This window comes from Sus scrofa, chromosome 17, assembly GCF_000003025.6.
Source record: "Sus scrofa isolate TJ Tabasco breed Duroc chromosome 17, Sscrofa11.1, whole genome shotgun sequence".
Lineage (NCBI taxonomy): Eukaryota > Metazoa > Chordata > Mammalia > Artiodactyla > Suidae > Sus > Sus scrofa.
Genome location: NC_010459.5, coordinates 186,960 through 209,157, shown reverse-complemented (window position 1 = coordinate 209,157; position 22,198 = coordinate 186,960). Strand labels below are relative to the sequence as shown.

Genomic DNA, 22,198 nt, shown 5'->3' with positions numbered 1-22,198 from the left:
AGCTGATGTGCAGGTCTCTGCAAAGAGATGCTTCCCTGCCCCGGCCCCTTGGAGTTTGCCCCGGCTTCTGGGTATGGCTGATGGATTAACAGACAGCAAGCACATCCCAAGCAGGTACTTGTTTTTCTGTGCTGCCTTGAGCTGTTGAGACAGGTTAATCAAGGGTGAGAAGGCGCCTCCTATGCCTGCGGTGTTGCCGTCAGAATTGGGTGTTCTTGAAGGTCTTCAGTGACTTCAGCATCTGCTGCTGATGTTGGGCAGGTTCTCCCTAGCCCTGCCTTGGGGCAGAAGCCACTGAAGCTGCAGGCCAGTGGGGTGACAGGGTGTAGCGAGGAGGAGAGTGTTTTAAGGGGAGCACCCGGCTTTAGGGTGCTTGCTTCCGCTCCACTTTGGAGCCATCAGGAATTGGCACAGAGGTTCCAGGGCACGTCAGACTTTGTTCCCCCTTCGGCAGACTGGGCAGAGCCCTCAGATCCGAGGCCTCCGCTGTGAGACTGCGGAGGAGCTTGGGGGAGAGTGGTGGCGCCTGCTCCTTGTGTTGGGGCATGGCCAGGGGCTCTGAGCTGGGAATCAGGAGCCCTGGGGTCTGTACCCTTACTTGCTGTGTGAACCTGGGGCTGCCCTTTTCTCTTCCTGGGGCTCATTTTCCCTGGCTGGTTGGACTGTCTCCTCTTGGGTTTTCTTTCACCTTTGACAGTCTGATTTTCACAGAAAGTGCTCTGGCAGTAAGGATGCATTCGTCAGTTTGAACATTATGACTTTTGAAGGCATGCAGTTTATTTATATTTTTCCCAGGCTATTTCTAGCCACCTGAGACAGGGCCTGTGACTGAGCGAGTTCCAGACAGGTGTTCTCTGTGGATGCTTCTGTGGCTAGGGTGCCTGAGCCCTTGTGCTCCCACAGTCAGGTTGGGACAGGGACTTGCCCCAGGAATGGGACCTGGAGAAGCTGCAGGTGTCCCATGTGCTTCTCGTGTGCTGAACCCAGAACCTGCCTCAGTGCCCTGGAGTTTCTCTGGCATGTACCCCTGCCTCCCAAGCTGGTTTTATGGAACAGATTGAATCCAGGGATGGTAACTTACACCCTCCCCAGAGATCCCAAGTACATATAGACAGGGAGATGGGTGGGAATGGGCTCCCTATTTCATGATGGGCTGCTTTTCTGTCCCCCAGGCTCCCCTGGCCTGTATGTGGATATTAAAAGGTGGCCCCCTCCCTTCTCCCTTCCTTACTCCCTCCAGTAATGGAAGGCTATAAAATGTCTATTTACTCAAGAAGTGTAATGACTCCTCTGTGGTTTCGGTAATCTGGTGATTTGGTGCTTCTCTGGTCTCTCAGGTAAATACAGATGAAAGCTTTTTATAAAGGCATATCATTTTCCCTCATTAAATGTGTGTTTTGGCACATGCGTTATTTACCTGGCGGACAGTAATGGCTGCAGAGGAGCCATTGTGTCTGTTGTGTAAATATTCTGCACAGAAACTGTCTTCCGGGGGCTGTGGCACAGACCTGCTCCTCTGAATCTGGCTGGCCCTGTGGCAGTCCCTGTTTTCCCCTCTTATGCCCCACTGAGGGGTTGGTCCCTTTATTTGGAGGAGAGAATCATTCATTTTCCTCTTTGCCACAGGCTGCTTACTACCTTTAATTTGCTAGGAGGAGGAAATGGATGTTAGAGAATAAATGTGTGTAAATGTTGGTCTCTGGTGAAAGATGGCGTGCAGATAGATAGATGCCGAGCCGTAGACTGTTGCTTTTGAGTTCTGCCCCTCAACTAGATTCTGAGTCCCAGTGGATGATGTAAGCCATAGACTTATATTCTGTGAACTTGAGACCGAAGTGTAATGACATCAGTAGGAAGGGGAAATCCCTAAGATGTCAGAGGGTAGACAGGCAGTGGAGAGCCTCTGCCAGAGTGCAGGAGTGTTTCCCGAGCAGACTCTGCTGTTAGGAGTGGCCATTGAGGGGCGCTGGGCGGGGCTCTTAGGGTGGAGACTGCACACTTTGAGGGCTGGCTTTTGCTGGCCTCCCTACTGGAGGAGAGTGTGCAGCCTCCTTTTGTGGGCAGTACTGGGAGATGGCTCCTTTGTTTACTGTTTTCTGTTTCTTTTTTTAAAAAAAAAAAAAAACAGCAAAAAACACCATTCCATGTGGATTAAAAACATTTTAAAAAAAGTTTGAAATAGGCCAAATTTGCATAAAAGTTGGAAGTAGGGCACAAAGAAATTTTTTCCTGAACCGTTTGTGAGTTAAGTTGCTGACCTAACACCGCATCACAGTAAATACTGTGCATGTATTTCCTACGTGCAAGGACCTTTTCCTGCCTAACCGTAATGCAACCATTACATCCGAAAATTAACACTGATAGTGTTAGTTACCTCCATCTAATCCTCAAACCCCATTCAGGTTTTGCCCATTGTCCCAGTAATGTTCTTTGTAGCAGAGTGACCCAGTCCAGGATGGTACGTTGCATTTAGCTATGAAATTTCTCTTTATTCTCCCCTAGCCTTTTTTTAGTAAATGTTCCTCGACACACATCACCTTGATACTTTTGAAGGTTACAGGCTGGTTGTTGTATAGACTGTCCCTCAAAATGGTTTGTTTGATATTTTCTCATGATCAGATTCAAGTTATGCTTCTTTAACAGGAATGTCACAGAAATGATGCTTTGTTTTTCTCATTGCATCTCGTGTGATGCATGATTTTGATCCATCCCATTACTGATGATGTTCATTTCGTTCACTTGACTAAAGTGACGTCTGCCCGGCTTCTCCTTTGTAAACTTACTCCCTGTTACAATGATGAACTTTGAAACTTGTGAAATCCCTTACCAAACTTTAATTTTAAAAATTTACTTATGTATTCATTTACTTATTTATATCTTTATGACCTCATGGTTTCCCTTTTTATTCAGTGCATTGTAGTCCATTATTTACTTACCAGTGGGAACCCCTTCAAGCTAGCTTCTGGGTCCTTTTGATGTGTTCCCATCATTCTTTGAGCATTTCCTTGCTTTCTGGCACAACAAGATGTTCTAGGGTCATCTTGTGCTTCCCCTGCCACAGCCCTGGAATCAGCCATTTCTCCAAAGATCTGAGTCGTTCAGTGGAGAACGTTATTTAGAAGACAACTAGGTGTCAGATGTGCTCCTTGCTATTGAGTGTTGCTGGTTCCTGGCCCATCAGTAAACAGAGCTATAAAATATATATACATGTGTGTATATGTTTGTGTGTGGATATATACTCTTCCTCACATTTCCATCTAGCTTTGCTTTTATATATTATTTATATATATCAGAAATTGTGGTTCACACTGTTACCTCCAATTCCAGTTCGACCCCATGGATTTTGATTTTCCCTTTCCGTATTTTAATTCTATCCTCTGAGAAACCCGGCCCCCTTACCCTTAGTATACGCCCTCTTTGGATCAATCCCTCTGTCTGTAACGAATCTCCTGTTGTTTCCACTGCCCTTTCCCCTTCGTGGGTGCTTCTTTTGCTCTGCCCACAACTCTCCACATCAGGCTCCCCCTCCATGTCGCCAAGCAGATGCCCTTCATACCGTACTTGGGCTCTGGCATGCTGCATCACACCTTCCTGCCTCTGTGGATGCCTCCCCACCTGCTGCTCTCCCACTTCAACTGATGTAGAACCGACTTTCCTCAGCCACGACTAATGGCTCTAGAGCTCTTAGAATTTCTCAGAAAGGGAAGAAGAGCTTCCTTCTGTTTCTTGCATTGAACTTGGTTTTTAGAAGTAAGGGGAAGTATGGAACCCAGTGACTGCTGATATAGGGGGCCTGGTCACCTAATGTCTGCTTTCAAGAGATATGGGTGAAATCACCTGAGAAAGCAAGGCCTACAGGCATGAGGACCTCTGGCCGTCCATGTGTTGTCCACTGGAAGAGATATGGCCTATATAGTATGCTCTATGGCAGGTCCAGAGCAATCTGGGGATGCAGGAGACATTGATGTTACCCTCTGAGGTGGCCTTATGCATTAATTGGATTTATAGGCCCAAAGTATGGGGGTCCAGCTTGGCCAGGGGGGCATAGGCCAGTAGGATTATAGTACTAGTAATGGTAAGCTAGTATTTATTGAGCTGTATGTGTCAGCCCCTGCTTGAAGTGCTTTACATGTGTCCTCTCATATATTCTCACTTAAGGAGTAGGAGCTGCTATTATTATTTTACAGGTGAGGAATTGAGGAACAGAGCTTGCCCAAGGTGCCATGGCAAATAAATGGTAAAATAAAACCTGGAAACCCTCCTAACCAAGGCACTTCTTTGCTTGTAGTATTTGGCAGGTGGGGTCTGGTTGACCATAGACACTTTATACGACATACATACACACTGGAGAACTTTAAGACTTTCAAAAGTCCTTACACATGGCCTGACTTTGAGGGGTTGGAGGAGAGTTCTAAGGCCCTGAGGGACTCTAGATCCAAACTAAAATGTGTCACACTGAGCAGACAGGTGTCTTCTTTCTTAGCAAGGCTTCCAGTACTGTTCAGGAGTGGGTGATGTGAAGAGTTATTTTGGATTCCAGCTTTCAAAGGGATGTTGGCCCATTTGCCTTTCCAAGGGATTCCATAATGCAACTCAAGCCAACCTTTGTCTGTCCTAGGCTGAGGAGTTTGGTTGCATTTTTGGAGAGGCTGTAAAACTTCGGTGAAAACAAGTACTGTGCTTGTGCTGGATCCATGAAGAACTTAAAATACTTTTTGGTCTTACTTCACAGGGGATCTCATCATAGGGAGAGGGAGATTGCGGACCCACACAGCAGGCAAGTTATTGTAGGTTGTTGCGTTGGTCCTGGGAGAGCCGGGACAAGAAGTGATACTTGGCATTGTCCATGTCCACTCAGCTAGCAGTGACCTCCTTGCCTCTAGTGTGCTCTGGATTTCACAGGCTGCCAGCTTCCTCCACCTGTAGGAGGGAGGGAGTCTTTCAGAGGCAAGCTTTTGGCTCAGAGTGATGCTTCAGAAAGCTTAGACTGTGGCCATTTCCATTCTGAGCAGCAACATGTCTTGTTAGACTTTGAGGATTAAAGTGGAGGGAATTTGAGTGTTGTGTATAAAAGGGGGAAAACAAAATTTCTGCTTTATTCTTTTTTTTTTTAAAGGAAACTTATTTGTGAGTAAAACTTAGGCTTTGATTTTTATATTTAGTTAGCCCTCTAAGGAGCAGACATTCTGCAAATTTAAAGGGAAAACTTGAAAAGTGATTTGGATTTTTTTTTTTTTTTATTTTGCACATGCCCACTCAGAAAACCTTACCAGCCTTTCAGCAATGCTCCCATTACTGCCACATCTGGGTTTTCTCTTTTTCTTCCCTATTTAAAAAAGTCCTGCAGTCATTCAAGGCCTCTGGTAGAGAGTGAGTCTAAAAGCAGCAAGTGGAAAGGCCTGAGGCTCTGAGGCTGTTGCCAGCTGTGCTTTGCAGGCTTCGTTTATTCCCCCAGAGCGCTGCTTACTGGCTGGGGGCTGGGGAATCACCAGTAAAAGGTGAGCTAGCTCCCTGTGACTGGCTCTGCTCCTTTCATGCTTTCACATTGGGAGAAGGGAGGGGGTATGTGGAGAGGTCAAGACATGGACGGGAAACCTGGGGCAGATGGCTGGTAAGGGAGCTGAGGAGAGACTCCCAGGCCTTTTCTGCTGTCTCTCTGAGTCTGCTCAGCTCCCAGGCCTCATTGTACTACTGGGTCACTCAGGTTACTTGGGAAACTTAGCTGTAATGTTAGCCATTGCCACCTGAGGAGTGACCACAGCCTTCTCTCTCCTCTCTTTTGACCTTTGGAGCTCCACTTAAAGATGAAGGCCAGTGCTGCGTCTGGCTTTGAGAAAGATCTGGGAGACTCGGAGCTGTCGTAATGCTGCAGGGCCAGTATGAAGGGTCTTGAACTTCAGCAGTGAACCCGGGGATGTAGGAAAGGGGCCTGAAACACTGGGGCGGGGTTCATGTTGTGTGACTGTTCCTGAAGCCTAGATGAACAGGCCGTGATAGGAGGGAGTAACCCAGGCTCTCTGTTCTTTTCTCCCCCCGCCCCGTTTTTCTTTTTAACTTTCCTCCCCTAAGTTTTAGATGCTTCTGGATGGTCAATGCTAGCACCTTTACAGACTGGAGCAGCTCGATTTTCATCATACTTACTTTCAAGAGCAAGAAAAGTGCTGGGCTCCCACTTATTTTCTCCCTGTGGTGTTCTGGAGTTCTGCTCCATATCCACCAGAAAGCTGGCGGCTCATGGCTTTGGCGCATCCATGGCGGCAATGGTGTCCTTCCCTCCCCAGAGGTATCACTACTTTTTAGTGCTGGACTTTGAGGTAACTGTTGCATCATTGCTTCAGAAGAGGTGGGGTGGGCAAGGAGGGAGGGAGCGTAGACTTGCTTTCTGGAACCCGAAGGACCTTTCTCATGTTTCCTTGGCTTTTGGCTACTCATCCGGAGTTCCTCCCTTTGAAGCAGGACCTGATTCAGGTATGCCAGGTAAGGTGTACCTTCGAGGTCTCACCCAGTGGGCACACCGTTTCTCCCTGGTCTCCGCCTTTGGGAATCAAAATATTTCCTTCTGTTCCATGCTTACTCTCCCATTTCCCTTCCCGCCTTCCTTTTCCTGTGGCTGCTGCATGTTCTTTTAAGGAGCACAGTGATAGTCAGCCTCCAAGGCGGCCCCCGGTGATCCTTGCCTCCTGATATTCATCCCTTTGGTAGTTCCCATCCCACACTGCAGCAGAGCCAGCCCCGGATAACCGAGAGACTATAGTGGAGGAAACCTTGTGTGACTTTGAGGCTACTTAAAAAAGCATTGCAGTCTCCCTTGCTCTGTTGGGTCACTTGCTCTGGAAGAAGCCAGCCACCATGTTTTTTTTTTTTTTTTTTTTCTTTTTGGGGCCACACCTGTGGTATTTGGAAGTTCCCAGGCTAGGGGTTGAATCAGAGCTGCAGCTGCCAGCCTACACCACAGCCACAGCAATGCCAGATCCTTAACCCACTAAGCGAGGCCAGGGATCGAACCCGCATCCTCATGGATCCTAGTCAGGTTCGTTAACCACTGAGCCAGGAAGGGAACTCCCAAGCCACAGTGCTTTGAGGACACTCAGGCTGCCCTGGCGAGAGGCTCATGTGGACAGGAACTGAGGCTCTTAGCTCAAAGCCAGTACCAACCTGCCAGACATGTTCTTGGCACTGTCTTAGAGGTGATAACTCTAAGCCTTCAGATAACTACTGTCCCAGGGGACATCTGACTTCAACCTCAGGAGAAGCCCTGAGCCAGACTGACCAGCTGAGCTACTCCTGAATTCCTGGCTTGTAAAGGCTGTGGAGAGATAATAAATGACTATTGATGTTTGAGGTCACTATGTTTTGGGATGATTTGTCATGCAGCATTAGGTAAACTGAACAGATACCATTGTTGATGTGTCGGAAAGGAAAATTTCTTTGCTTGCTTTTTTTTCTTAGCTGCCGACTGTGTTCAGAGATCTTTTTACTTTTTAAAGTAGTGCTGCTAGGAAGCTGGGTTAGCAGCAGAGAGGCACCTATGCCAGGTGATATCGGGGTGCTTAGTTTTTACTTTGGGGGTGTGATTGGGGGCAGATGTGGCAGTCCATTATACACAAGTGGGGGACTTGGGTATGCTTAACTCTAGGACTATAACTTTTCTGTGTCGGGCTGGTGTCAGGTGTGTAATTTTGGGCTGCGTAGGCCTGTTGGTCTGGGAGCAGCTTTCAGTAGTGAGGAGGAGGAGGAGAGGACTGTATAGAAGCAGGCACTTGGGAGACAGGGCGAAGATGAACTGGGTTTCTTTCTTTTTTTTTTAATTTTTATTTTTTGTCTTTTTGCCTTTTGAGAGCCGCTCCTGCGGCATATGGAGGTTCCCAGGCTAGGGGTCTAAGGAGCTGTAGCCAGAGCCACAGCAACGCGGGGACTGAGCCGCGTCTGCAACCTACACCACAGCTCACGGCAACGCCAGATCCTTAACCCAGTGAGCAAGGCCAGGGATTGAGCCCACAACCTCATGGTCCCTAGTCGGATTCATTAACCACTGAGCCATGATGGGAACTCCAAACTGGGTTTATTTCTCATGGTTATTTTTCTTCTAGGAAGTGGTTCTATCTTTAGGGTATTTCCATAAAACCAATAGATACCACACACTTTTACCCTCCTCCTCCTCCTCCTCTCCTCTTTCCCATTCTCCCTTAAAGTAGTGGTCTGCTTTGGGGGAGGATTGGAATCAGGCCTGCTGAGGCTTGGGAAGACAGGAGCTGGATGAGGAGAGTGTCCTGGGGAAGGAACTTTGCAAGAAAGGGAAGTCGGCTCCGGAGCTGCCGAGCCACACGTTCTCAGCCTCTTGCTCCTACCCATGCTCTAGAGGCTTCTTCTCCACCTCTCAAACTACTGGAGATTCTAGTGGGTGTGCCTGGGTAGCAGGTGGGAGTTTAAAACGTCTCTCAGATTGAGAATGAGGGATCCACATCCCAGATGCCACATTATTTCCCTTCCTCATGATCTCATTCATTGAGTAAAGCCCTAGTAGGACCTGAACCTAAAAGCCAGCACGTCCCTGTTGCATAGGATTCATCCTTTTTTTTAATTTTTTTTTATTTTTTGTCTTTTGTCTTTTTAGGGCCGCACCTGTGACATATGGAGGTTCCCAGGTTAGGGGTCTAATCGGAGCTACAGCTGCTGGCCTACGCCGGAGCCACAGCAATGCCAGATCCGAGCCGCATCTGCAACCTACACCACAGCTCATGGCAATGCCCGATCCTTAACCCACTGAGCGAGGTCAGGGATTGAGCCCACAACCTCATGGTTCCTGGTCGGATTCGTTTCTGCTGTGCCACGATGGGAACTCCTCATCCTTCTTCTAAAAGTCTCACAATTGCTTGGCACCATCCTTGTGACATTTCCTGCTTTCTGCTTCCTGGTACATGCGTCCATATGTTTGTTTCTGAATTTTTCAGTTCGATTATAAGCTCTGATAATTATGCAGCTCTGTTCTCTTGTCCTACAGAGAGTCCTGCCAGTATTGCTGAAGGTGAAGCTTGATTCATGTCTCCATTTGGTCTGTCAATATCACATTTCATCTGCCTTTCAAGGGCATTGTTCTTTTTATTTTTTGTTCTTTTAATTTATTTATTGCAGTGCTGAAGACTTAATGCAGTATGGTTTTAAATCACGTGTATCACCAACTTCCTCCCCAGATTTAGGCACGGAGGCCTTCCAGACCTAGGCTGAGATTGGGCTTCCTGCTGTCTACCAGGATCTGAGCCTGATTAAAGATTGTCTCCAGAATCAATGAATCCTGATGATGTGATTCCAAGGGCACTTAAGGAATTGGCTGCCCTGGTTCATTATTAGCAAAGCATTAGCTGTTGCTTTAGAGAACTCAGGAAGAAGCATTTGCTGTCTTGCTTATCTTTAAAAGGCGAATACGAATGATCTTGGAAATTATAGACCCGTTAGTTTACTGTGATTCAGGAGAAGACACTTGACCTGATCGTCAGATAATCAATCAGCAAACAGCTAGAAGAGCATAGGGTACTGAGTAATAACTTAACATGGGTTTGTGAAGACGAGCAAATCCTGTCAGATCAATCTAACTTCTTGCTGTGACATAGTGATGGATTTGAGTGGATCTAGGGCAAGTGATGAATGTAATGCATCTCTACTTCATTAAGCCTCTACGATGCTGTGAGCAACAGGTAGGAAGGTGAGTTTGGGGCCAGTCAGCTCTGTGGTTGAACTACCCACTGGACCATTCAGAAGAAAGGGATGGGCAGCTCAGAAGTGACTTGAAACATTGTTACTGTCAAGATTAAGTCCCCCCCACTCTCTCTTTTTTTTTTAAGATCTTCCTGAAAGTTTGCAGGTCGCAGGGTCCTGATAGGAAAGGTTGGAGGATGGATCAGAGAAGTTGTCAGCCCAGATAGGACATTGTCCTTCCACTGAGGTCATCCAGGTCAGGTTATCGTTGTAGCCTTGGTACTGTTTAGGTCTGTTGGTCAACAAGGGCAGTGGAGAAGTTGGAAAAGCTCATGAGAAGAGGAGCAAAAACCATCAGAGGCACAAAAATAAAACTTAGAAAAGAAATTGAATGTAATTTGTGTCTGATTTTTTTTGTCCAGACAGACGTAGTTGTTCTTAGGCATATGGTAGTAAAACGTGCTCTTCTTTTATTAATTAGGACAAAAAGTAAATGAACTTAAATGGAAGCAGGAGAGATCTGAGATTCGGGATTAGAACCAACTTTTAGAAGAGACAGTAAAAGGACCAGACTCTGGTGTCAGCTGAGATAAGCCCTCCCGCTCTGTCAGTGCAACCTGGTGATTGTTCACTTGATAGCGGTGCTGTATGGGCAAGGTCTGTGTGCCTCCTGGGGAGGCGTTTGGGCCGTGAACCACCCCAGCTCCTCTCCTGCCCAGCTCCCAAGTGTTGAACACTTGAGACCTCTGTAGAGTGCACTTCCGCTTCTTACGGGAGTGGGTCATGCCCCTCACTTGTGTAGGAGGCAGGGACAAGTTTGGGGTCAGGGGCTCTCAGGAGGCTTGACATGGGGTTCATTTCTCCATCTGTGTCTGGTTTTCAGAAGTCTGTGTGTCAGCTCGTTGGGACTCTCCTAAAGGAAGGCCACCACGGAAGCACAGGTTGCAAGCTCTGATGTACTTGAGTGACAATACTGGTTATAAACATGGTAGAACATCTGGTTTCTTCCATTTATCATGATTTTTGCTATTTATTTTTGTATTTTGTTCAGCTTGGTGAAACTGGAGTGTTTGGTTTCCAGAAACAGACTTTTCACTTTCTGGTTTTTGCACTCACTTTGTTTTACATGTTTTGATTGAGATTAATATGATAGGTATTCGTTGAATAGGAGACTGTTTTTCATTTGAAAAATATTTTTTCACTTAAATATTAACTTAGGTGGCTTAAAATGTTTTAGAGGGAGTTCCTGTCATGGCGCAGTGGTTAACGAATCCGACTAGGAACCATGAGGTTGCGGGTTCGGTCCCTGCCCTTGCTCAGTGGGTTGACGATCCGGTGTTGCCCTGAGCTGTGGTGTAGGTTGCAGATGCTGCCCGGATCCCGCGTTGCTGTGGCCCTGGCGTAGGCCCGTGGCTACAGCTCCGATTCGACCCCTAGCCTGAGAACCTCCATATGCCGCAGGAGTGGCCCAAGAAATGGCAAAAAGACAAAAAAAAAAAAAAAAAAAAAAAAGTTTTAGAGCCTGAAAATTTGAGGCATGCAATTCCTTTCTTGCTTTAGGAGTTGTTTCCTGACATGGAAGTCGGTTTTTATCTGGTTTGGAGAATCGTGGCTCTTTTGTCCTCGCCAGCAGGAGTTCATGTTGCTCATTTTTTGTGTGGATGTGCATCGAATGATGGTGGCTGTGACCCTGAAGCCCAGGGAGCAGCCTGAAAGCTTTGGTGGGAACTTTAATTGTGCAGCTTTATCCTGGGGGCAAGTTCTCTCACCACCTCAGTGTTCAGAAAAGTCCAAAGCAAATGTAAGTGAGGAAAATGAGGTACAGGCCACAGGGCACAGGGAGGAGGAAGTCACCTCAGCTGTCCAAATGGCCAGGGAGGGGCTGCCTGGGAGCACTCATCCTGGCTGCCGCCTCCCTCCCTCCCTTCCTGAGGCCCCCTGTGGCTGTCAGATCCGAGGCCTAGTCTCTCTCTCCTTGCTCTGCAGCAGCCGGGCTGACTGTTTTCCTTCTCATGTGTGTTCAGGTACCTGTAAACTTGGGAGAAAAATGACCTTTGGGGGTGAGGATTTCTGGTGTTTGGTCTTTGTCCACAGGAGCTTTTTTTTTTTTTTTTTTTTTAAAGGAAACCTTGAAGAGACTCCATCTGCATTTTGAGTTAAAACTATGAGTGAAGGAGTTTCTCTTTTATAGAAAACTGTCCAGATGCTGGGTTATTTTGAGGAGGGGAGGGTAGCGGTGGCGGGGAGGGCTGATGGTGCAGAAGGAATCATATAGAAAAGAGGCATTTGGAGGATTTCAGTATGACTTGAAGCTGGCTCCTCATTATTAGTCTTTTGTGAGAGAAACGTTTTGGAAAACTTCACAGGAAGTTGATTAAGATCCCTACAAATCACACTATGGATTCCCTTCTCTTCCATTCAAGGCCGAGAGGCAGGAGCACCCCCTACTCCCTGCCAACCCCCACCCCCACCCCCATGCACACACATTGCTCTCCTACCAGATTCAGCCTCTTTCTCTCTCTGCACTCTCCGAATGGATGAAAAGGCCATTCCCTAGAGAAAGAATCTACCCTTTCCTCCCCATTCCCTTGGCCTGGTCTTGGTTCCTCCAGGCTGGAGGGGTTGGGCCTGGCTTTTTAGCAGGAGGGCCCAGTTGTTGGTCCATTTGCCTGTGGCCCCAGTCAGCCCGCCCCTTTTTCTGCACAGACAGGTGAAGGCGCTGACGCTGTTCTTCTAAACTGGAAAATGAAATGCAAAACCGAAGTTAATGTAACATGGTTGAGATTAAATGCACCCAAATCAGGAAATTCAAAGTTATGCTTCCCATAGCAGCTATAACTCAGCCTCGTGTGGTGTGTGTAGTATTTTGTGTTAGTGCAGATGGTGTTATATGTTAAGGCGTTAAAGTTAACACCATAAGCAGAGCACAAAATGCTTGAGGGGGGCTGAGTTATGACTACCGTGTGAGCTGTAAGTGTTCTTGCATAGGCTCTCGACTCCTGGAATAATTTTTCCCCTGCCCATCAGGCCAATTATTGCCTTTCTTTTCAGTTATATCTCTGCTTTAATACATCTCTTCTTCCAGGGTCACCATAAATGAATTCTTCTATTGGTGGGAAAGGGGCAGCCCGCTAGGCCCTTTTGTCCTTTTTGTTGCTGCTTCCATAAATGTGGTGCTTCTCCCTCCCCATCCCCAGCCCCCTTGGCAGGTTGCCGTCTGGCTTTCCCTGTGGTCCCCTCATAGGGATGGGCCTCCCCCGGCTCTCACTGTGGCTCCTCCCCAGTGCTCCCCATATGGGAACAAACGTTTGCTGTGTCCAGGTCTTGGCCCTGTTGTAACTTCATGTGAAAGCTGAAGGGCCCTTTTCTATTTGGAGCAGACACAGCAACATAAAAAGTAAAATATACATCTCGGGGAGGGGAGCACTGCTGCATGGTGGTGCTACCTTGTGTTTTCGGCATATCAGAGGTACAATCGAAGGAGTTTATTTGCTCTATTTGGACGGCTTCTCTACCTTCCCCAGGGTTTATACCTTTAAGCTGCCATAGCGTGGGGTTAGGCTGTGGAGTTGCCTGGGGGTGGCACCAGGAACTTTCCTTGGGGAGTGTTCGGTCACTGGTAACAAAATCACCATGTAATTTAGTGCAAATCGGGACACATTCCCCCCGCCCAGGCTCTTCTTATCCTGGTGGCCCCTCCAGAGCAGAGACAGCTGTTGGAATGCAGATTTTATTAGATACTAGGCTAAGGTTGGTGGTGGAGAAGAGCTTTAAAGAATAGCGCCATTGCTAAATGGCGAATGAAATCAGGGACTGTAAACTAACAGAGACACTGAGCTGCCTTTCAGGGTTTTTGACGGACACAACAAAACCAAACAAGTTGGTAAAGGGAATGGGGAGGACCCGATGGCAACTACTTTAGAGGCACAAAAAGACTTCTTTTGGAGTTCCCTGGCGGCTCAGTGGCTTAAGGATCCAGCGCTGTCACTGCTGTGGCGCAGGTTCAGTCCCTGGCCTGAGAACTTCTGCATGCTGCAGGTGCTGCCCCCCAACCCCCCCAAGTCAAACAAAAGCCCCCTCTTTTTACTCTTTGGATAACAGCTTCAAGCTCTGAGTTAGATGATGGCACGTAAAGGCCAGGAAGGCTCCCTGCCCTCAAGGGGCGCCTAGTCAGAGGGAGGGCGTCTGTGTTACACCATGAAGCGGTGTGGTAGCTACCACTGCCTGGGTAAGTACTTAGGACAGTGGGTGCTTGGTGGAGGGGCCAGTCAGCCCCTCTTGCAGTGTGGGGGGGTGTTGCATAGTCTTAACATTAAGGGAAGGCCAAGAGGGCCAAGTGGAGGCCTCTCGGAAGCGCTGTGGCCGGAATGAAGGAAGGTGCTCACAGGGTAAGCCAGAGCCAGCCGACCAAAGGCTAAGAGACTGACCTGGATGGCCGGCTCATTTGTGGAAATGTTGAAAATGAGGTGGGGGGAGCACATTATTTCACCGATTGGCTCGTAGGGCTGTCAGTATCGGTGCTGTGCTATTTGCCATGTTCTAGTAGAAAGTGTTATTGGGGTGCTGCAGGTGAGAGTATGAAGGTGGCAAGAGATTTAAGAGAATTTTTGCCAGTAAAATGTGGGCCAAAAAGGGTGAGGGTCCGGGTAGAAAGAGGAGCTGAGGCCCTGAGGCCTTGTGGGTTTGGGGGGGCCGTCTGATACCTCAACTGCCACTGAAGGGAGGGCTGGGCTGGGCTGGGCTGCCAGGTCACTAGGGAGAGGCAGGGGCTGGGGAATGAGCTGACACCTCCCCCCACCCCACTCCACCCACCCAGAGTGCTGGCAGCTTGGATCTGGGTCTGCTGGGCATCCCCTGGGAGGACCTCCTTGCCTAGACTGGGGAGGCTTATGTCCTTCAAGCAGATGAACAGCTGCTGACTAACGTGGAGAGACGGGAGGAGGGCCTGGCTGAGAAGAGATGCTCCAACTGAGGTGACTGGGGGGCGTGGGAGGGGGGTACGAGCTGTCCCCCTAAGCAGCAGCAACAGGTCCACAGCCACGGAGAGAAAGCCAGTAGGGGTTGGCAAGTGGGGGCAGGGGCGTGAAACCCAGAGGAGCGTTGAGGGTAAGTCCATGGGCTTCACGTCTCCCTGCCCCCATCCTGTCTTGTTTTTTCTCCCCCCTCTGAGGATTCCATTTCTTGCTTTGTAGACTGAACTCGGTTGTCTGACATGAGGAAAGTGATTTTAGGAGATGCTTCCTCCATCTTTGTGTCTTATTGGGAAAAAGGATCCCGCATCATTTTGTCTTTTTTTTTTTTTTTTTTTGCTATTTCTTTGGGCCGCTCCCGCGGCATATGGAGGTTCCCAGGCTAGGGGTCTAATCGGAGCTGTAGCCACTGGCCTACACCAGAGCCACAACAACGCGGGATCCGGGCTGCATCTGCAACCTACACCACAGCTCACGGCAACGCCGGATCTTTAACCCACTGAGCAAGGACAGGGACCGAACCCGCAACCTCGTGGTTCCTAGTTGGATTCGTTAACCACTGCGCCACGACGGGAACTCCCCGCATCATTTTGATTAAGATGCCATTGGAATGATTATTTTTTATTCTCTTATCCTGGGTGTTCACAATACTTAAAAAGCCTCCACAGTCATACATTTATGTGATGAGTTTTGAACTCTAGCTGTGAAAATTGAGTCACTGCCTAAAATCCTGAAACAAGAGCGTTCCCAGATTGACACGCGCCCCCGGGCTGGCAGGTCTGCAGCAGATGGGTGAGCAGCCTAGGACAGGCGGAGAAGGGCTTGTGTGTGTTGAGTGCCGCCATGAGCAAAGCCTGGTTAGGTGCTGGCGGAATCAGGCGGGGTGGGTAAACTCCAGAGGGACAGTCAGACATCAAGGAAGCTCTTAGCCTGAAGTAGAGTTGCCCCTGTTTGTAGCTGGCAGTGGGTGATCTTGGTTTGTGGCAGCAAACTTCTGTTGCATGAGCTCCACACCCATTCCAGTGCTGTGGTCAGTGTCTCCTTCTGGCCGAGGACTCATCTGAAGGCTGAACCCTGCCAGGGGCTCTCACTGGGAGATGCTGATGTTGCTGAAAGGACGGGAAGTGCAGAGTCCATCGCAAGGCTGAGGGCGAAATTGGCAAGCCAGAGAAGGAGACGAGAAGGTGCTGTTGAGTGGTAGAGAGGAATCAGAAGTAGATGCTGGAAGCCAGAACCCCTGGGAGTGTAGGAGAAGGCGAGCCACGGGTTCAGTGTGGACATAGGGAAACTGTTAGGAGGCATGACTTGAAAGTGGGTTTGTGGATTGGACTGAGGGGGTGACGGTGGGGATGGAGAGGAGTTTTGTGCTGTAGCCCTTAGATGTGCTGGGAAAGAAGCAAGCTTGAGAACCATGCTCTTAAGTAGCTCATAGCTCTTTTGGATACTCATGGGCTCTGGTAGTCTCTGGTGATAAGACTCGGCAAGGAGCAGAATGAAGGAACCCGTGGTTGTTGTAAATGGAGGCAGGGAGACCTGACATAGGTGAGCGCCTTAGTGGTGCTTAGTTGCTCCTCTAGGATCTGTTTGAGGAATTGAAGACCATTGGCTTTTGAGAAGTAGGTAGTGATGGTTGGGTAGATAGGATGGTAACTGGCTGAAAATCTTGGAATCTTGCTCTCCAAAAGTGCAGTGCAGACTGAGGGCCATGGCTTGAGATTTCGATGTCGGAAATGGAGATGGTGAGATTGTGGTGAGGCATCTCCAGCTTGGGGCCTCTGGGTATCGTAGGAATTGCTATGATCCCGTTTGAGGTCTGTGGCTAGTGTCAGGCCTTTCTCAGGACCAGGGGCAGAAAGATAGCTCCTGCCTTATGTCTGTAATGAGAGCTGTTAGGAGAGGTATCCATTCTTGCTTCTTGGTTCATTTGTTCAGAAGGAAGGTGTTTTTCTGGGGCAGATAGTAGGTTGAGTGCTTTGTAGGTAGTGATGCCCTGGGTCTTGGCTGCATTCTTAAAAGGAGCAGGTGTTGCCATGGCAAGAAGACCTCTTGCTGGCTTCCTGACAGAGATGTGCCAGCTTGCTCTACAAAGCTCTGGGCTGTGACATGCCAGTTTCTCCCACCCTGGATCTTGGCAGCCAGGAGAATGAAATGTCTGATGGCAGGAGGCGGGGGTGCTTGGCAGCTCTAAAGGGCTCACCCGAGGGCTTGAAAGTGGGCCAGGTAAGGGTTTGTTCTGAGAGAAGAGCTGAGACCCTTGGGCTCCGATTCTCACTTGGTCAGCATCTCTGTGACAGGGATTAGTCACATGGATGTTCTAGCTACACATTTGCTATTCAAAGTGTGGTCTGAGAACCAGCAGCACCCCGTCCCCCGGGAGCGCGTTCGACATGCAGACCCTCAGGCCCTTTCCAGCGCGAATTAGAGTCTGTAATTTGACCAGATCTTCAGGTGATTTGAAGTCTGAGAAACACCGCTCTACTCTAGACCAGTGAGTCTCAATCTTCAGCAAGTATCAGAATCACCTGGAAGGCTTGTTAAACCACAGACCACTGGTCCCACCCTCAGGGTTTCTGGCTCAGAAAGCCTGGGGTAAAGGCCAGGAATTTGCATGTCTCATAAGTTCCTGGGTGACGGAATGCTGCCTGTAAGGGACCATGCTTTAAAGCACTGGCTGCCTTAGCCGGGTCTATAAAATAGGGCTGTGATACCTATCTGCCTCCAGAGATGCCGGTTCAGATGAGCCGGTGTGTGAGAGAGGTGTGCAGGGCACTGTGGGCAGGATGTTGGTTTGTGTGTTGCTTGCCGTGATTTTGAAAATCTGCCGTCATGCCAGCACAACTCTTTCCCTGTCCTGGATTCTGGCTGTCAGATTCAGGAAGAGAACAGGGAAGCTGTGAAGACACCAGGAGCCCCTGGGCCTGGGGCTGGGGATTACTGAGTGGGCTTCCTGAAGCTCAGCCAGCCTCTGGGCCTCTGTCCAAGGTGCCTGATCAGAACCTGCTGTCTGCCTGAGTGAGCCTATCATGCCTTGCTAGTGGGTCTTCACTTATTTGTACTTATTGGAAAAATGATCCTTGTCAAGCCCAGCCTCTGATTTATCTTTTGATCCTGAGTATGTTCCATCTCTTTCCTCACCCCACTGGGTGATTAACTGGTCCCAGAATGTGGCCTCTCAGTCTCCAAAGTGAGGGGAATTGAGGCAGAGTCTGTTCTGGTGAGAAGCAATATTGCAAAGTGGCTCAGAGCACGGACTCCAGAACTGGACCCTCTGGATTTTGATCTGGTCTCCACCACCTGCTAGCAGTATGATTTACCTTGAGCCAGTTCCCTGTACTCTTTATGCCTTAGTTGCCTTATTGGCAGAATGGGGTTAATAGTGGTACCAATCTTACAGGACTGTTGGGAGGATAAAATGCAAGAGCTTAGAACAGTGCCTGGCATGTCATAGCTGTGTGTGTCAGGTCTTGTTAGTAGAATTACTGCTAGTATTATTTTGACTCACGGCCTCTTAGAAAGCTGTTGAGATACAGCAGGTGGCTGGGAGGCAGGCCCTGCCTCTCTGGGGAGCATAAAGAGAGCCTGCAGGCCCTCTGTCAACATGTAGACAGAGCCACAGAGCTATCCAAAGGGATTTTTTCCCCCACTAGAATGGTTAAGTTGGGCTTGGCGCCCTTCCACTTGCATGCCTTCCTGTAGTGCTGCCTCTGGGGGACCTCTCCTGCACACAACCTGAGATTTGTTTAAATTAATTCCATGGCAAATACGTGTATACAGGTAGCTACAGAGAAACCATTTGGTTGTTTGCTGCCCTGAAGAGTCAGCTTCCCTGAGGCCACTAATACCAGAAGTTATTTACAATTGAGTATCTAAAAATGTCTGAACTGAGGCTGATTTGGAGTCGTGTGTGTAGAGGTGGACAAAGACCCATATACCCCTGGGTGAGGATGCCGTTTCTAAGACTTTCGGTCTCCTTCAGTGATTCGTAGTATATATATATATTTTTTTAAATTCAGATTCCAGTAAAAGTAAATTATAATACACTCCCCCTTTCAAAAAAAGAATAGCAGTGTCTATTTTCAGCTTCTTTTCTATATTTTAATTGCTTTGGGGTCTGTGGAAATGGATGAAGAGGGACATGTAGGTGAAATATCAGCCTTTTAAAGCTCTAATTTTTTACCCTTCCTTGTCCTGAAACTTTGAGCATAAGCTCTCATCTATCAAAGTGTAAATCAGCAATTAAAACCCAAACAGCCAAATGCCAAAGATGACCCAAAGCGCAAAGCAACTGACAAGTCCGGACAAATCGACGGGTAATTTATAAGCCTTACCCTAAAATCTAATTATTTGGCAATTCGAATTTGCAGCCAGCCAGGGCTCGGCAATGAATTTAACCTGCCGTAAATTATTTAGGAGCATACTGTGGTGTAAATCAAAACCACGAGTATTTGTTTAGGAAATAAGTTCCTTGTGCATAAAATGTCTTTTTCCCCCCTTTTCCGAAGGAGAAATTGTTGAGCAAACCATGTTCTCATTGCAGCCCTCACTTCTCCCTCTCAACTTCTCCTCTTCCTTTGGCCAAGAAGCTCCTTGATCCCCTGGAGAAAAGGACCTGTCTTTGCATGAAACTTGCATCCAAAAATCATGGTTTGGATAAAATCCATGTTTTTGCCATCACATGATGAGGTTGCTTTTTGGGTTTTATTAAGCCTTCTAGTGCAGGGTGCCCACTTCGTGGACTTTGCGCCCATGGGTAGAGAGAAGGGACAGATTGGTTGTTACTGTCTCTGAAGTGGAAGAGTGCCAGTTCCTAGGTTCCTGAGGCGGGGGGAGCGTGAATAATGAACTGCTCATTTTCAAACAGGACCATAGACACATCAGCTCAGTCTAAGAAGGCTCTGTGCTTTGGGAAACCAGTGTGTGAGCATAGCTACACTGTTAAGCCCTCTGACCCGAACCCAGGGCGCTTCTGCTTAAAAGCCCTTTGTTGTAGTATCTTCCACTGTGATCTTATCACTGCACACATGTTAGTTTAAGGGAGTTTGAATACACAAAAAGCAACCTATTCCTTTGTTTTTTGTAATCTACTGATCTTGGGTGAAATTTCGTTTGAAATGCTGTTGTGGTTTTGTCCTCAGTTTATCACGAGAATCACTGGGGTTCCTACTTAAGCAATTAGAAAATAACTGTATTTAAAACCTCTGCTTCAGCTGAAACCTACTCATTTAGAAAGGTAAAAAAATATTTGGTGCTTCCTTTTTATCTCTCTGTCTTTCCTCCCCTTGAATTTTTTTTTTGAGTGAGCAGATATTATAGGTTTGGAACCAAGGATGCTTCAAAAAAATCCAAGTTTTTAGACTTAGGGCCTTGATTGTCATCTTGAGGCCAATTCCCATCCACCATCAGTAGACCAGTTTTTTGGGATTATGATGCTCTACCCTTGGGCAGCCTAGTAGTGCAGGTAGCTGTGGCTGGTGTAGGGTGACCAGCTGTCCCAATTTAAGCAAATTCGTGGTCCCAGGCAAACAGAATGTTGGTGGTTTGCAGCAGTTGAGGGAGAATGAGAGACCGCTTGGAGCAATATTTGTCTGCTTTTGAATCCTGGCTCTACCACCTACCCTCTTGTCACTTTAGGTAGATCCCTTCACCTGTCTGGTCCTAAGGAGAGCTCTATGAAAACAGAGTATTTTCTGTTAGAGCCATGCACTTGGCTTCTATCTTGCCATTTATCAGCCTCTTGTAGTTTACTCGCCCAAAGCTGAGAGTGAGGTCTGGGTGCTAGAACAGACCTGGTGCTGGAGATGCAGACTTGAAGGCTCATAGTTCTCGACCTCTCGTGCCCAGAGCTCAGCACCATCTGTGTCACTGCTTCCGCAGTGGAGGCTTTTCAGGAGCAGTCCTACAGGACTTTCTGCCGGGACGGTCTACGTTCATTGCTCTCCTAGGAGATGGGAGACTGAGCTCCTTGAAGACAGCCTTTCAGACTGAAAGATTCAGATCTTTCTCGACCCTTCAGATTTTGAAAGCCGTTAGTCCTGCTCTCTTTAAGACTCGTTTTCCCTATTTGGAGTCCCAGCTCTGTCCCTTCCTAGCAGCGTAACCTTGAGCAAGTGATGACTGCCTCTTGGGCCTTGGTGTTACAGTAAAATAGGGATAATGGTGATGCCTGTCCCAGCAGTTGTTAGACGGGTTCAGTGGTCATTCCTGTTTATTATTTAGCAGAGCGTCTGCCACATAGTAAAACAGTAAATGGAAAGAATGAAATGATTCTGTTTTTTGTGCATCTCTGAGGGTGTGGGGTCAGCTCCTCTCTACCCCTTGCCCAGACTCTGAGCACCTCAGACGGAGGAGCCCCATCTCATTGTATTTGCTTGTGTGTCCACATCCAGCCCTGCCTGGTAAATAGTAGGTGCTTAATAGTATTATGACCCAGTGATGGTTATGCTGTGACTCATCTTCCAGGATTAAAAGGGTTGAGATCAGAAGATGTGTTTCAAAGCACACTGGAATGAAAATCCTTACACTGGTGTGTTCCTCCACCAAGGTATTTACCATAGTGCCTTGTTCATTATTCACTTCCATATGCGCTTGTTCTCATACTTCTCCAAAGCAGACTACACCTTATCTCTAAATCCCACTTCAGCACCCACCCAGTGTCCTGTGCAGAGTAGATGCTCAGGGCAAATGTCATATAAAAGTAAGGAATTGTGGGAGTTCCCATGGCGCAGTGGGAACCATGAGCTTGCGGGTTCGATCCCTGGCCTTGCTCAGTGGGTTAAGGATCCGGCATTGTGGTGAGCTGTGGCGTAGGTCGCAGATGAGGCTCAGATCCGGCATGGCTGTGGCTGTGGCATAGGCCGGCGGCTACAGCTCCGATTAGACCCCTAGCCTGGGAACCTCCATATGCTGTGGGAGTGGCCGTCAAAAGACAAAAGACAAAAAATAAAAAAGTAAGGAATTGTGAAATTATTATTAGGGTTTGGAAAGAGGGCTAGTAAATACAAACTGGTTCTTCTTTCTTTCATGGCACTACCTTTACACAAGCAGACACTCAACTGTTCCTTAAAAAAAAAAAAAAGCCTTTCAGGGGAAGGATGAGATTGAAGGAAGGGCAAAGGAGGAAGAGCAGGAATAAGTTTCATGATCTGAGCACCTGGCCCTAGAAGCTTGCACATAGGGCACACATCTTCCCAAGCTCTTGGTTGGAATTAATCAACCTTTGGCTTTGGGGTTCCCTCTCTGATCATTATCAGCTGAAAGCTGTTGAGGTGTTTGGCGTACCCCCTGTGTGCTGGCTACAGAGTTGTGCCAGCTAGCGCAGATTGAGGCTCCTCTCCTGTGAATGCGCTTTTGGGGCCAGTGTTTTGAGGTTCTGGGCTTGGCTGGGCAGTATGGGAAAGTAAGAGGTACCTCCGTGAAATTCTTTCCGTCCTGACTCCCCAAAGGGTCTTCTCTCAGAAGTTCCTCTTTTTCATTCTCAGTGGCTTAAAAGAATACGCCAGTGTGCAAGGTCATTGTTACAGGAGCTGATGGCGATG

At 48.0% G+C, this 22,198-nt stretch overlaps 1 protein-coding gene across 18 annotated transcripts in view; it reads left to right on the top strand.

The window, feature by feature from the left end:
* The window catches only part of LOC110257498 (ERI1 exoribonuclease 3-like), a 96,965-nt gene that overhangs the window by 8,616 nt on the left and 66,151 nt on the right, over positions 1-22,198 (top strand). For 16 of the 18 annotated variants that reach the window (XM_021078348.1, XM_021078346.1, XM_021078347.1 and 13 more), the window contains exon 3: positions 6,070-6,314. The exons of the other annotated variants lie outside the window; for them this stretch is intronic. In XM_021078348.1, the coding sequence (XP_020934007.1) occupies positions 6,070-6,314 (245 nt within the window). The remainder of the gene's footprint in view (positions 1-6,069; positions 6,315-22,198) is intronic. 18 annotated transcript variants of the gene reach the window in all.